Source organism: Phasianus colchicus, chromosome 2 (assembly GCF_987193195.1).
Source record: "Phasianus colchicus chromosome 2, bPhaCol1.hap1.1, whole genome shotgun sequence".
NCBI classification, from domain to species: domain Eukaryota; kingdom Metazoa; phylum Chordata; class Aves; order Galliformes; family Phasianidae; genus Phasianus; species Phasianus colchicus.
Window position 1 is genome coordinate 72,085,266 of NC_143437.1, and position 16,401 is coordinate 72,101,666.

Sequence of the window (16,401 nt, forward strand, 5' to 3'; positions counted from 1 at the left end):
TAGAAAAGCATAGTAGGTGAAAGTTTCTGCAGCAACTGCAGAGTAAATGCTTGATAAGTTGGGTATCTAATATTTCCATAAAATTCCCAAGTGTTAGAGTGCATCTGCAGTAATTTATTTTTGAAGAGATCTTTTTGCTGATGAGTCAACCAGAGCACTTTTGAGGCTGCTTCAGTTTTGGGAATTTAGCAGTTAAATAATTAATTTTTGATAGACTTTAGTGGTCTAGCTGCTGTTTATTCTCTAGATAATATTTGCCTAAGATTAATTCAGATTATTGAGGGATTCCCATAATAGATGTTTAGCTAGAAGCATGGAGAGACATAGGCACTGGAAAAACTCTAAGTAGCAACTGTGGAATGTGAGCAATGCAAGCATTTATAATATTTCAGTCTTGGCCTCATGTGGTTCTTAAGTTGACACTAGAATCTATTCTGACAATTTTGTAGGTTAAACAAGATTCTTTAGAGAGAGAAAAACAAATTGTCACGTTTCTAAAAAAATCTGAATTCTTACTTAGATTTAAATGCATTTAAAACTATTTTGAAGTACTTTGGAGGTGAATGATAAATAAAAATTCTGCATACTTACAGAACGTTATAGAGGTTTGAAACAGAAGCTGGGACTATTGATGATATACTTAGTCTGAATGTGTGGGTTTTAGTCATTCATTCTCACTTCTGTAACATCTCTATCATAGTGCTGCTACTGTTATTGGCATTGTGTATTTTGATTTAACTTTTAATTTTCACTGTTAGGTTGCCAAATCTGAAATTAGTTTAAGTGCCAGTGTCGTACAAGAACCATTCTAAATGAATGGATCAAAAAGAGCAAGAGGACATAAAAATCCAATTTCAGCATATCTGATTTAGGTATCTAGGAATTAGCTGGCTGGTCATCCTAGGATCCCTTTATTTGTCAGGAAAGTATAACAGCAGTTTCTTCCTCCTGTGGAGAGTTAGATGAATAAATCTCTCTAGGTGCCGTTCCCCTCTTTAGAAGGATGTGGGCTTGTTATTCTACTTGGAGTACTGATTGTTAAGCAATAAACTGAGTATAAGCTGATTTGTCTTACTCTTTTCTTACTATGTTTCTGGCATTTTGTCCCCGCTGAAGGAATTATGCTATTTAAGCAAAGTTTTTCTCGCTGTTTTACTACCTCTGTACACAGCTCAGTAGATTCATAAGTCCTAAGACAGAGTAAGTAAAAGTTATGTCTGTACTATAATTATTTCAAATACAGTGCTGTTAGGTCTTAAAAATATCAAAGTGCAGAGTGAATTTTCATGCATTTAGCATTTTCTTTATCTGTTTTGCTTATTTTGTTTCACAATTCAGGGAATGTAAAACTTATAGATGAATCGCAAGAAGAATGCTTTGCATTTGAAATGCATCAGTCAGAGTGATTTTTGTTAAATATGGAATTGTAATCAAATAATGTACATGACTTGAAATATGCTGTTTTCTGCATATTAAAAGAATGCTTGCAGTAAATCTACCAAAACGCAGATTTTGTGAAATGCTGTGGCAGCATTAACATCTTCATGCCAACAAGAACATATTCTACTAGCATTATGCCTAGTCATTACGGATTTTTCAGTTAAAAATAACAGCAATAATAGCTATTAAGTCATTTGAAATCTTTTTCTTATCTTTTCTATAACATCGAGAAAATATAATCATTTTTCTCTTTTTCATACTGTCAAACAATGAATCAGTATTTATTGCAATTTGCTTTCATTTAGGCCTCAGAAACCCTATTTTCATTAGTGTAAATAAAGTTTGAAAGTGACTTAAAAGAAGCTTAGAAATAGTACAGTCTATAATGTATGTAAAATCAGGAAACAGTCTTTTATTGTATGAAATACATATTTTGGCTGTTAATGGAATGATATACTTTCTAGTCTGTAACTGTAGCCATGTTATTTAAGTGCAAAAAATAAACCAAATCAAACCCCACACCAAAACCAGAGAAAATATGCAACTTCAGAAATTACACTTCTCTGAAAAAACGTATTGTGTATTCTCTTTTAGGTAAGACCTTCTGAGGCTCTTACTAGTCACCATTATCCCTGCAACTGCATTAAGGAATTGTGGGTTCTACTTATTCAGCTGATGGACTTCAGAAATAAAGGATCTCAAGCAGAGGTAATGGAAGAATGCTGTTACATATGCATGCATGTTACAAATGCAGTGCATTTGCCAAATGTTCCCAGACTGCTGTGAATGCACTAGTTCACATATCTGATGGTAAAACTAAGCATCATTTTTCCTTGAGAACTGCATGCTCAGAGTGATGCTTTAAGCCATGTTCTTTAATGTGCATCAAGTTCTCTAGGTTTTGCAGTATGCTGTTTCATTGCATCTTAAGGTACTGTTAAGTAGGTCATTTTGTGCTAAGGAAAACAAACAAACAAACTGGACATTGTATAATAGGACATAGTGAAAAAGAAAATATTTACCCACTTTTTAAAATCATTATTTTGCAATTTGTGTTATATCATATAACAATTCATTGCTCGGTGCTAGAAAATGTAGATCAGTCAAATCAGTGATCCATCTGGCCTGTGTTTCTGTCTTTGGTACCTATACTTCAACTATCTGTAAAAGAACAACCTGGTTTTTGATGCTTATAATTGCTTATAATTTGATGCTTACACTTTACCCACATCAGCTGGGTGAAAGTGCAAAGAAGTCCCAGAAAAGTTCTGTACAATTAGGGAAGATAAACACGGGCTGAGAGAGGGCATAATATTCTATAGATGGGGATCTGAGGAAGAATATAATCAATTTATCAGTGCTGGAAGAGACTGACAACAAATCTCAGTTTACTGTCTTCAAGACTGATTCTTTCTCATCACTAGCTTTTCCTTTGTTAGATTAGTCTGTGGCTAAGAGTTTTTCAAAAATCTGTTGTATAAATTCTTCATTAAAGAACATTAATTTCTCTCTTTTGAAAACAAAGTTGCTGGATTCAGTCTGTACATTGTAATTCCAGCTGCTTGTAACTTTGTGAGGTATCATATCATGTTCTTCCTTGTGACCAAATCTTTTTGTTTCACATTGATTTCTACTAGTAAGAACATCCTAAGATAGAGCATGTAAGATAGCTCAGGCTTTCTCTGATAATATTTTCTTTAAGTAATTGTCATATTGCTTGTTCTCTGTAAAAATGAAATGATTGGTACAACAGCAGAGAATGTTAACATAGCCTTTAATAACACATTACCAATTTACTTTCACATTTTCTTCAGTGTTTCTGGAACTTCGTGAACAAAAATCTAAAGAGCATCTTTGAGAGACCTGAAAGTAGGTCTGTTTGTGAAACAGCTCAGTGTAAAGATCCACTGAGTTTTAGCTTGTGGATTGTTACTCATCTGGCATCTCTCTACCAGTTTGACCGTAATGGAAATCTAGAAGACAAGGTGGGTTTACTTTTTCCTAAATACCTGAAAGTGATAGTATTTTATTTAGTTCTGCAATTTTGTTTGCTTTTTTTGTTGATGGAAAACATTTTATATTATAATAAAGGAATTTTCTCATGTTTAAGAAAGAACCTATTAATGTTGATAGTATTAATGAGCACTTTATACAAGTCACTAACCATTCCAGGAGCTCTTGATATCTTTGTCAAATGCTAGATATTCAGTAGATTACTGTATTAAGGAAACTTAGTCTGTACTAATTACTAGCCCACTGTAAGATGTTTTAAGACCCACTGTCAGTATCATAAATGTTTCACCGAGTTTGCTGTTTTATGGGCTGAGCACATTAGTTTGTACTGTAAGAAGTACGAACATTAAACACTGCAACTTATATTATCACTTTCAAAAAAAAAGAAGGGAAAAAAAAGTAGCTCTGCTCTGGAGTAATTCTAATCCAGTTAATTTATTTCATATTGGTATGTTGAGGTGCAATATATGAGTGTGTAATCATATATATATGAGTAGTGTAATCCATGTGAATATCTCATACTAGCACTGTTTAATAATTGCTGAATTCAAATTTCTGGTAGAAAATTTCAAGATATTTGCCTTTAGGACATGGTCTCAGCTATTCCTACCATGAAGCCTGCAGTTATTGACATTCTTTTCTGTGAATTTCATTGAGGGATTTGATGTTACCATATACTCCATGAGGGTGGCAGTGCTGTCTAGATGAGACCTGTACATGTCATTCTTATGTTTAAGATGTACGTGGGGCTGTGCTTGGTACTGATGAATGAAATTCCTGCATGGCCCTCACTCTAGTTTTCTTGATCCTTCTTTCAGTATTATGCTCTGATATTCATCCTGCCTAGTTTTAACTTTGTAATCATTAATTTGGAAGGAAATAGGCACTTGCTGAGAGGCAATTCATCCATCTTGAGAGGTATGAAAACTGCCAGTTTTCCTTAATTGACTATAAAGGGACCTGAATAGAAGCTAAAGAGGTAGCTGAGGACCCAGCAATGCAGATGTTTTGTTTGTTTTACATGCCAGCAGAATTTCACCGGTTTCCTAAGCATCAACTCTGTATTTCTTACAGAGTGTATTTTATTATTTGTAATTTAATTATGTCTGTTAAAGGGATGTGACACATGCGGTTTCTCTGTTGAAGTATTTTCCAAGATACCAAAAATGATTCTCATTTTGACATAGGATGAAATATTAAAACCTTGAAAACAGGTTTATGAACTGCAGAACTACAAAAAGGGGAGAGTCAGATCAAAATAAACAGATCAACTGACATAACTTTTTGGTAACTTAAAATGACTGTTTGATCTTTTAATTTTATGAAAGCAATTGTATATAAACATTATAGGGATGAAAAATGTTAAAATGTTCAATTTAAACGTAGAATTGTAGACCATGTCTGGCTGTTATACTGAAGGTTGTCTCAACCTTTCCTTGCTTTTGCTCTGTTATTGTACTGGGGCAGGGGGAGCCCCAGTCCATGGTATGTTTCAGAGGAATGCTAAGAAGATAGAATTACAATGCTCTGTGCTTACTAGAGGAACTTTAAATGGAGAGGAAAGGTTATTTCCAGGTTGAATGCAGAAACTACTATGTCATTTATCCTGGGTTTCTTATGTTTGTGGGTTTTTTTGCCCCAGTCAGAATGCAGTGATACTGTTTACTTTGATCTTTGTTTTTTTCCTCTGTTTCTTTTAGTGGTACGTACCATGTATTTAGCCTTGTGAGAGATGATTTTTTGCCCAAGGCACTATGTTATTTAAATAAGCCAAGCAGACAGAGAATGGGAAAAAGGATTCCTGTTGTTCTTATTTTAAAGAAGGAATCTGAGATGCAGCAACAGAAAGGGATTTGCCCAAGATTAAACAGTATTTTTTTTTTCCTTAGAGCCCACCTAGGAGAAGAGAATTTCCAAGTCCAAATTTGTAAATCACAAGATCGCACTGTACGCGCTCTTCTTGATGTTTCCCATGCTCTTTATGTTCAAACTGTTAGCTGTACTTTACATTTCTCTGAAAGTGGTTGTGAGTTTGTCCAGGGATCCCTGTTCTCTTAAGTGCTATTGATGATTACCAAAAAAAAAAAAAATCAGAACAGTATACACCACAAGAATGTAAATTGTCGTAAGTAGTTGTGTAAATAGTAGACTGCATTCATTTCCTCTTGTGTTTGTTTGTTTCTGAAATATATCCTCAAACATTCTTTAGAGATAAGATTAAAAGAGTCCTTGATGCAATTTTTTTTTTTTTTAAACGAATGAAATTATGTCAGAACTTAATGTTGTCCTGTTTTGTTGGTTAAATATCTGACGTGATAGCTTCGTGGCACACGCTTTCTTTTAATTAACTGTGATCAGAGGTGGGAGGGCGATGTGTCATAATGATGGTTATTCATGTGCTTCATAGCAAGAATTGCCTCTAAGCCTATGTCGTCTGTAGAAGATTTTCAATTTTTTAATGTGGACTGCATGGCCTTGAGGTTATTATGAAAGCTTTTAAAATTCTAAATAGGTTTCAGACTTGCTTCTTTTTATTTTTCCCCTTTAGCTCATATAACGTAATTTCAAATATGCAGTGATTCATATATATTGAATATATAATTCATACACATGAAGCCATTTTTAAAACTAGAAAATTTTGGCCAGGCTTTCTAGATGCTGTTTTCTGAGGAAAGTACAGTGTATACCTCTTTCATGAACCCCACATTGAGGTCCCAATTCACTATTCTGAGAAGCTGGATTTAAAATCCAGATGGGAACTGGTGAGAAAAATTGCTGCTTGTGAACATTGCAGGGGTCAGTTTCAATATACTATGGACTGAGGAAATACAGGCAGAATTACTTGAGGCTAAGAATTCTTGCCTTTAAATGATTTGAAATGACTACGTGGCAAGATATGCAAACATGGGCTTCCAACTGAGAAGCTTGCTATGGATTTCCAGGTAGGGAGGTGTTAGTCTCTGTAGAAGTTTCTCTCTGAGAAGCCAGAGGGGCCCCTACTTAAGGTTTTGGTTTTCGGAGCAGTTTTACATACTTCAGGGTCTGCAGGTCCTGCTGATTCTAGGGCTATTTGAGAGTAGAGGGAGGGATATAGTAAGCCAGCAGATCTGGAGTAAAAGATGCAGATTCTACATATTCTCCGACAAAAGTGGATTTCAAACAGTTGCGATGCCATATTGCCAGTGTAGCAGAGAATACTGTTAGGATGTAAATTTACTGAGATTTGAATGAAACATCTGTTAAAAGAGACAACTGAAGCTAAAAGAAGAGTGCAGCAGGTTGTTGTGCTGTTCTTTCCCGAGTCTGAGTTGAACCTGAGTACGATTTTATAATCAGTTCCAGTTGGTGACAAGAGTTTGCCATAGATTACTCCAGAATTCTGTATGGTGACCTGTATACTGCAACTGAGCTGGAACTTTGCCTATGGACACCTTTTCTATAAATCACGTGTCCTTGGGCTATGGAAGTGCTAAAAGCGTGCTCTGAGCAAGTTGCTCCAGATAACCAGTGGCCTCGTAGCCATTTGGCATGATTCCTATACTATCTATCTCTGAAAATCTGGCCTTTGAGCAGACAATTAACTTCACTTGGAGTTTGCAGCAGACGCTGTAGATAATCGCATAGTATCAGTTCTTAAGATGTAGCAGTCAAAATACAAAGCAGAGATGCAGTGATCTCTCCTTCTGACATGGGTTTTAACTGACACAAAGACTTCAGTATCAGTAATAGCTTAAGAAGTCCTCTTTACCACCTGATGTATGATACACCATTTGCTGTTCCAGTGCAATTATTTGTGCCCCTGTTCCATCATCTCAGTCAGGCCCTCTTCCTGTTTTTATCCTCTTTTCTCTTAATGCTCTGGTTAGGTCACTGCATCAGTTCACATCGGGTCCCACAAGCAAAAGAATCAGAACAACTGGCCAGTAGAATGTTGTGAATGTGAGGGCAGGATGAGAAGGAAGCAGCTCCTTAATTGATACTGCTGAAGTTTCTAAATTATGAGATCTGTAGTGCAACTTCATGCAGGCCTGTCCCTTTATTCATATTTGTCCTGTAAATAGTCTCGATAACATTAGCAGCTTTTCAAAATATTCCTTTTTCTTTTTCCACAGTGCAGAAGTGTAAATCCACAAAGTAGTCAAATTATGTTACATAAGTGTTTATATACCTCTCTTTTTTAAAGTTGGCCTTAAATTTTCTCAGTACAGTTAGAAATTCTGTGTGGAATTGTCACCAAGTCATGACGCTAACTAGAATAATCAGTAACAGAGGAGGGCAGGGGACAGTAGCATTTCTGCTGGAAAGCAGTTATTTCCATTACAAAGCATATGATGCTCTTTATCTTAAGCTCTGTACAGGTACATTTAAAGGACAGGTATCTGCAAAATAATTTGTAAGGTTTAACAGTTGTGATAGTGGAGATAGTAAAGCAGAACTAATGATGAAAATACTACAATCATGCATCTAGATAATCAACACAGGATGTTTATATAACTGGGTATAAGAGTTGATTTTTGGTACTCCTGGGTAATCTAGTTGTAGCTGAGAATTGTAAATGTGTTGGCTTGGTTGCCTTTTTGTTTTTTTTTCTTGGTAAATAACCTTACTTAGAAAATCATCTACCCTTTTCTACTTTCCCTAAATCCTTTTTTTTTTTTTTTTTTAATATACTTTTCAATGCAAATCTTTTACTTTAGTAGCATGGTCTAGTTGATTCAAATGAATAGTCATCTCTCTTCCCAAGATGGGAAATATGGATTATGGGCCATGTTTGACCTATCCTGTGTTTTTTTTTTCTATCTAGATCCTTACTATTTGGCTGCCTTCATATTCAATTGGTCTTTGATTTTAGAATAGGAAAAATGAGTTAGAAGTAGTTTTTCCCTGAAAAAACAAGGAAATTAAGATTGTGCCTTTTTCCTACCCTTTATCTTCTTTTTAGAGATTGCTAAATGCATACATTTCAAGACTTGTTTATTATTTGTATTATTGAAAATGACGTTTTGCTTCTTTACTAGAAGTGAAGGTTGGAACTGCAGATGGGCCACATAAATCTGTTAAAATACCATTATTCTGGGTTTTTGTTCCTTGTGGGTTATTTTGTTTTTGTGTTTTTTTGTTATTGTTTATGAGTCCTAATTTTAGGCCAGGTAACAATTATATTCATAAAATGGAATACTTGTTTTTTAGTGGTGACTACAGTATGCTGTCATGAAACAAAATATTTCTGTAAATGTCTTCTTATTTTTGTTATTACGTAGTGGTTCCTGTAAGATATACCAATGTTAGCTCATGCTGATAATCATTATTTTTCAGAAACATAAGGAATCCAATTGGAAGTTTGTGGAGGAACTGCTTAAAAATTCCATCGGTGCTCAAGTAAGTGCGTAAACGAAGAAAAAATGAATAAGGGAAGTGTCAGGGTTGCTTCTGGAAAAGACAGTGCATGAAACAAAGACCAAATAACGAGTGTATTTTTTGAGTTCTAGTATATTTATCACAGGTAGATGAAAATCCTCGATGTAGCTTAACTATAACAGTATACAGTGCCCTCCTTGTTAGCAGTTAGACTTGCTTTTAAGTGGTTGTGCTTGATGCTAAATCGTCAGATAAAGGAAAAAGATAATTATCCAGTAAGGGTAGGTGTATGGCTACTCAGACAAGATGTATTCAGAATAAGAACTGGATGCTTAGAAAATGTAAACCAGATATTGAATGTAAGGATATCAAGTTGAAGAGACATGATGAGGGAGATAGTCAGCTGCATTGAAAATTCAGCTATATCCTCATCACAGCAGGAAGGTGACTTGCCTTGCTGAGCAATTTGTCTTACAGGCTTGAATCAAACTCTTACAGATAAGGTTCTAGTTTCTGAGCACTCATTTCATACCTTATCATTTTTCTTTCTGCAGAACTGTTAATGCAGTGCTTCATGGCCCAGAGGTCAGAATTGACCTCCTTTTAAAATGCTTTTAAATATGCTATTCATCACGTTTTTAAGTGCATAACGTTGCAGCTCTCTAAATTTGTTATCAAGTTGCATGGTACAAATTGCAAATGTTGTAACAGCAGCAACTATAAAAAATATTTCTTTAAATTGTGTGTGCTTAAAATGAGAATCACCATATTTATTTTTGTATTTGGTCTCGAATGAAAAAAAAAAAATCCTGCAAAGTTCTGCTGCTGGAAGCAGAAGAGGAATCGGTATTTTTTTATTACTGTTACTGCCCTGTTCATGCAGTAGAGGCAGCTGTAGCAGAAACAAGAGTGAGCAAAAATACTTCTTACAAATATAGTTTTTACAAAAAGATACTTTGTAGTTGTTAGAGTGGTTGAAACAATGGGCTTGCTATTAAAAAGTTATGTCCCATGTTAACTTCGTGTAGTTCTTTTGGATTAAGACTGGCTTTCGAATGATTTCATGGTATATACTTGAATATATGTGATACACATACATTAAAACTGTAGTGATTACCTCACTTATTGGATGCTTATCATTTTTTGCGAGAAATTGAATAAATTATGAGATATGAGCCATAAGAGCTATGAGTAGTTCATTAGCCATTTTCTTGTGTTGTATCTTCTGTATATTAGCAATGTGAGAACAAAAAGATGGCCTTGTAGTTACATATTTTTTTAAAAAGGTCTCATTTTCTAGTGAAATCTTACTATTATAAAGTTATCTTGAATTTGAATATACCCTAAATGTACAGTTATTAATGCTTTTGTTAAATAGGCATTCATTTGTAGACAGTTTAGTAAGTCTGAGTTCAGAAAATGTCAATGAGTCAATAATGACACAGTAATACAAGGCAAATGTCAGTTTTAAGTTACAAAGGACTTCAAAAGAAGACATTTGCCAAAGCTATGTTTGTAACCAGCAGTCTTAGGAGCCATCTACCTGTCTCTATGCATGTATGTGCAAGTGAATATTATGTACATTAAAAAATGCACTGTTCTTCCTCTTCTTGCATATCAGTTTTCTTGACAGTGTCTGGGAGGGAAGTTTTCTTTCACCTGTAGGTATGTCCAGCTCCTCTGCTGGTCTCCGAGCTTCGTGTTGCTGCTCTTACCTTTTCAGCTATCTTATTGTATCTTCTAAGCATCTCCTAAATGAGTATTCCTGAGTCCAGAAAAAAGTTGGAATGAGAAGCACAATGGAGTATTGAGAAGTCACTGATAGTAGAACATGGATGAGCAGGGAAAGAAAGAAAGAAGGGCGCAGAATGCTATTTGTAATCAACTAATGGGATAGTACTGAAGATATTGCCCACTAAGGCTTGGCTTTGCTTTTAGGCTGAATCTTACCTAAGCCATCCTTTTAAACATGCAATCTTTTATTTAGAGTAGAGTAGCAGCAAATAAATTGGAAGAACATAGTGAATCTCTCATTTGCAAGACAGGGCAGGAATTAGTAATTAATACCTTCATTTCTGTTTTGGTGTTAATGACAAAGGTAAAGCTGGTCTGCAAAATGAAAATTGTTGTGATAGTGATATTAACAAATATTAAACATTTGTATTCTAAACAACTAAATTTATGGGATGTCAGTATAATATGAAACTTCTATTGTAAGTGAGAATCAAAAGGGTTTTTGTTGGTAGAAATGATGGCAGTCGTTCTTATTAGCCATCTCTTATTTGGAGTAATAAATGTTTCAGGATTGTTTGATTTCTGCTTTAATTTTATTATGCCTTCACTATTTCAGTGTTTAATTCTACTCTAGAAGAAATACAGAATTACTTCTTGTAGTTCTAGGAAACCAATTTTGTTACTTCAGTAGGAGATCATCATGGAAAACTGTTGCTTTCAGATAATACTATCATTTTGATAGTATCTGATGTTCCTCCCTTCTGCAATAAATTAAAAGCTGACTACCTCAAGAGTTCTAATAGCGTTTCCAGCAGTGCAGGAGATCATTTTAAGCAAAAGTGCAATGAGAGAATCCATTATTTCCAGGGGAGTTTGAAGTCTGGAGACTTTCATATTAAATATGAAATAAAACATTCAGTTCTCTCTTGGTTTTGGTAACTATTATAAAACTATTGTTGAACACATAAGTAATGGTTGGAATAGAAGCAGCTCAAAATACCATGTTTATTGTTGAATTAGTTTGATTGAAACAGTCATTGTTGAGTTGAATCCTAAAAGTAATCCTAAACATAAATTACAGCTTTAGGATTCAAGCATTTTTCTTCCAAAGGATGTGCATATGTGAGGTTTGTTTGTTTTTTCTTGTCTTTTGTAATTGAATAGATGTCTCTAGAGAAATGGATATGTTCATTTGCAGTTTGTTTTATGTCTAGACTCTTGCTTTTATTTGTAAAAGAATAGCAATTGTTGAAAATGGCTGCAGTTCTGTCATCAGGTTTTGGGATGAAATTATTTTTTGAGGGGAGAGACTACCAATTTTATAGGTACTTACATCACGTTTAACAATAATTAAAGATCACTCTTCTTTTGTAGACATTTTTATTGTATGTGTTGTTATATGTAATGTTTTGAATGTGCAATTTCCTGTGACAACCTTTCAATTTTCAACTTACTTTAGAAATATCCTACTTAATTGCTCATGAGAAGATAGACATGATTAGAAGTTAAAGGGGGGAGTAAGAGGATGTATAGAAATTGTAAATCGTAAGAAGGAGCATTGTGAGAGCGGAAGTCCCTCTTTTCCAGTAACAGTTACTTAATGAAAGACCATTAAAAACAACAAACAACTTTGCAACCTAATGTGGTATTTTTCATTACCCAGCATCACTGAGTGGGGTTCTTGTTTTGTAACATTTTTCTAGTTTTTATTATTTTAGTTAAACTTTTTCTGAATTAGATCGACTTGGGATATATGTAATCCAGGACGCTGTAGACTGTAATTGGAACTGGAAGATATAACTTTCAGATATTTATCTGAGACATGAAAGAGGTTCTGTGCCCTTCTTGACACTATGATTTTAAGTTGTAAGGCTCATACAGAATCATAGAATTGTTTATGTTAGAAACGACTGTTAAGACCATCTTGTTTGAAACTGATAAAGATTCAAAATGTTTTTGCAAAGGAACTCATTGGTAGTAGTAAGAGGCTTATTTGCTGTTCATTTAGAGTTGTCTGGGATGTTATCAATGTAGCATGGTTGCAAAAATTTTGGGGATATGATGCTGAAATTAATGATCCTCCTCTTTGCTATGCTGTCAAGAGAAACATGAGGTCTCAAGACAGGTGTGCCTCCCCTCCGTATCAATGGTGCATGAACTTTCCTTTGGATATATGTGACAAATGAATTTAAAAGCTAACTGACTTGCACATTCATGCACCATTTATGTTCTGTGTGGTCCTCTACCATACAATTGTGTTTCAAGTTAGGCTCACTGTGTTGAGATTGCTGTTATCTTAATGTGTCTACAACTCTGTGGACACCTAAAAGGTTGTATAATGAACTACTGAGCAGGTTGCAGGGAGATTTGCAGGGCAACACCCATGTGTGTTTGTCAGCTTATCTCGAGTTCATTGCTTGTCTTAGTAGGTGCCATTTGCTCAACATTATATGACCAGAAATAATGTTTTCATTAAAAAATCATTCTCAATAGTCTGATAGTGTTGGATTTATAGGTAGGCAAGGTGATACTCCCCTTCTAAAATAAAATTTTTATTCTCTTTGCCAGACTGGTGTATTAGAGGAACAGTTACGAATGCATCTTCAGTGCTGTTTGACTTTGTGTCATTTCTGGGACTGGAACCTATCTGTCGTCACCATACTCTGGGATTATTACAGCAAGAATCTGGTAAGTAGATGAGTAAATTGAAATAAAGAATTGCATGTGGATATTCTTCAATTTTTAGCAATTAATTCAGATTATCATTTAGCCAAACTACTATGCTTTTGTAAAATTGACTAGACAATGACAGTAACTCTAAATTTGCTGTGTTCGTTTAAGAAATTGTGTTTAAACATATCTTATGATTTGTTATGTTATGCCACAACAGAATAAATTAGAATGTATTTGTATTCTTAATCAGGACTACTTATTTGGATTTTCTATGAAGATGCTTTGCACCTTTACAATGTGTTTTCATTTTTGGAATTGCATAGAAGCTTGCCCTGTAGAATGATAGTTTCATTAAATTTGGAAAGACCACAAAGATCATTCAGTCCAACCATCAACCCATGGATATCATGCCACTAAACTGTGTCCCTCAGTGCCACATCTACTATTTTCTTGAACCTCAAGGAATGATGACTCCTTCACCTCCCTGATCAACCTGTTCCAATACCTCACTGCTATTTATGAGAAGAATTTTTTCCTAATATCCAACCTGAACCTTCCCTGGTGCAACTTAAAGGCATTATCTCTTTATTGTTTGTGTGAAAGATTTTATCTTGCTGTCTTACAAATATTAACATTTATTATTACTTATCTTCTTAATTGTTTTATTTATTCTTTTAGAACAGTTGCTTTACTGTTCCTTGGCTTGGTCTGAAGGGTCTGGCAAGTATTAGTAAAACTTCTTTGTCAATGCTTGAGTTGGTGAAAAGTTGCTGTTGTGAACAGCAGATTCCCACCTTGTACAAGTCCAGCAACAGTTACCTCATTTTTCTCAGCATTTTGGCACGGATGATGAAAGAAGAGGCAGAGAACAGTGGTGTGCATCCTTGGAAACAAATCAAAGGACGGTATGGCTGCTATTTAGCTTGTCTCGCTCAGTAAGAGATCTAGTCAGTCTGACTGCATGGCCCTTTGAGCCACATACTAAGACAGAATGGGGTGCTATGCTTGTGGGAAAGTAAAGAGGATGAGGAATGAAGGGTGATTCACAAGCTGAAGAAGGCAGTTGTCCCCTTAAGTTTCAGTTGTCAGCTAAGGCTGTAACAGGTGTCTAGCTGGGTCTAAGAGTCACCTTGACATTTGCAGCCTGTGATGATTTACATTGTCCCACCAGCCAGAAATTGGTATACTGGCAAATGATGCAGAGGTACAACTCTGTTGCCAATAGGGTAATATAATTAAAGCACACAAATTTTGTTTTGAGCTTCGTGTAAGCAGTGTTGTCCAAGAACATGCAACCTGGCTCTTGCTATCCCTGCAATTCCACTTATATTTACTTTTTTATCATTGCCAACATTTCTCACAGTGTTTTTTGCTGAGAGTTTTGCTTTTTTATTTAATTTTGAAACATGCTAATTAAGATATTTATTAAGTCATGATATTAAAAAAAATGAAATATATATGCTTTAAATTCAAATCTTGATTTTGCATACTTATTAAATCTTTAACACTTTTAGTAATTATATTGTACTGATCACTAAAGATTCTGATGCTTAGGATTATTTTCATTAGATGTAACAGACATAGAATTAGTTTTGCTTTTACTGGTTTTGATTTTTAAGACTTTATTAAGTACTAATCCCATACTTCTGTATGTAAACTAAAAAAAAAAAAGGATAAAATGCACATATTGAAGGCCTACAAGGCTATGTGGTGTGTTTCTTCCAAAAAAGAAAGGTAGTCTTTCCTGTGAGAAGGAGAAAATGTGTGCTGTCTATATAAACTTCATGGGTTGTTACAATCAGTAAAGTTTGGGTTTAAAAATTGCTACAACTACACATTGAAAGAGATATATTATTAGATGTGGAATCAGTGTCTTGCTTTAGTTAGTAATTTAAATTAGCCTGCTTCATTTTTGCTGAAAACAAATTATCCTTACGTTTTTGTTGTTATAGCTTGTTACTTTGCCTAATTTAAGAGGGGGAATAATAATACACAACACGCTTTGTCAGTCTGCTCAACCAGTATTCATTGCATCTGACTTGTATAAATCAATTACACAAGTAGCAAAATTTAACAGCCTACAGCTATGATTTTTGGGATGAACTCTATTTTCAGCAGCTAACCAAGCATTAATTGATGCATGAAGAACATAAACGCCTGTCAGTAGTAATTTACTACCAAACAACATTAATTGGATTTGCTATAATTTTTGGTGGCTAGATTTGATAACCTCAGCACCATTTCCAACAATTTTTCCAGGTGACAGGATAGAAAAACAGCCTTTAAGGATGTTTAACTCACTTTATGCATGTGGAATTTATTTTAAAGGTGAAGCATATAGCAAAGTTCTTAATTTCACAAATAAGAAGTTAAGCAACCCATTTTCATCTTATTCCTGTGTTGTAAGACTGGTGACATTTACTTAAAAGTCTAGGCCTGGGCTAAAGTCACATGAAAGAGTTTCTGCTTTCTGTGTGAAAGCTTTTTGCTTTTTACTTTTCTGTTTTGTAACTTTCGAGTTGCAAAGTAGCAGTGCTTCTCACCATCAGCTATGCATAACTTGAGCACTATCATATAAGCAGTACAGCTTAAAATTTCTTAAAATCAGCCTGCTAGAATTTTATGGTTTTTTGGCCTCTTTTTTTTTTTATAAATAAAAAACAAGTTTTGTTACTTAGCTACATTGACTATATTATATATTTTATATGCAGCCCAAGACAATTCCTCTTCAGTCAGTGCAGCTCAGGCAAGCCAAAGTATTGGATGCCCACTTGTTAGATTGAGGTTTTTTTTCCCAAATACCTGTTTTCTTGTTTTCTTCCAAACTTGTAGTTCTCACTCCATAAAATAGGTGTACAGTAAAGGACAGTATAGACTTTCATGAAGTACTCTGGGGGAAAGGAGCTTTCCATCGAAAATCTTCCATTTCGTTTTACTGCAGTGGTGGTAAAAAAGGTGAAATTCAGTAGTATTATGTAAGAAGAGAAATGTGTATCCAAGTAAATCTATGCTCTGTCCTAAGGATGGAGGGTCCCTGCCTGTTAAGTTTTGTGTGTATGTATGTATGACTTGTTTTGGTTTTTAGTCTTCTGGGAACCACCTGAAAGTAAATAGAAAATTAAATATTTCAAGAAAATTTTTTTGTTGTTTTGCTGGATTTTTTTTTTAATGTTTTCCATTTTA

At 34.7% G+C, this 16,401-nt stretch overlaps 1 protein-coding gene across 4 annotated transcripts in view; it reads left to right on the forward strand.

Moving 5' to 3' along the window:
* MMS22L (MMS22 like, DNA repair protein) overlaps positions 1-16,401 on the forward strand; it is an 88,646-nt gene that overhangs the window by 15,927 nt on the left and 56,318 nt on the right. For all 4 annotated transcript variants that reach the window (XM_090135977.1, XM_031610781.2, XM_090135978.1 and 1 more), the window contains exons 9-13: positions 2,035-2,148; positions 3,255-3,425; positions 8,770-8,832; positions 13,114-13,233; positions 13,897-14,123. In XM_090135977.1, coding sequence (XP_089992103.1) covers positions 2,035-2,148; positions 3,255-3,425; positions 8,770-8,832; positions 13,114-13,233; positions 13,897-14,123 — 695 coding nt within the window. The remainder of the gene's footprint in view (positions 1-2,034; positions 2,149-3,254; positions 3,426-8,769; positions 8,833-13,113; positions 13,234-13,896; positions 14,124-16,401) is intronic.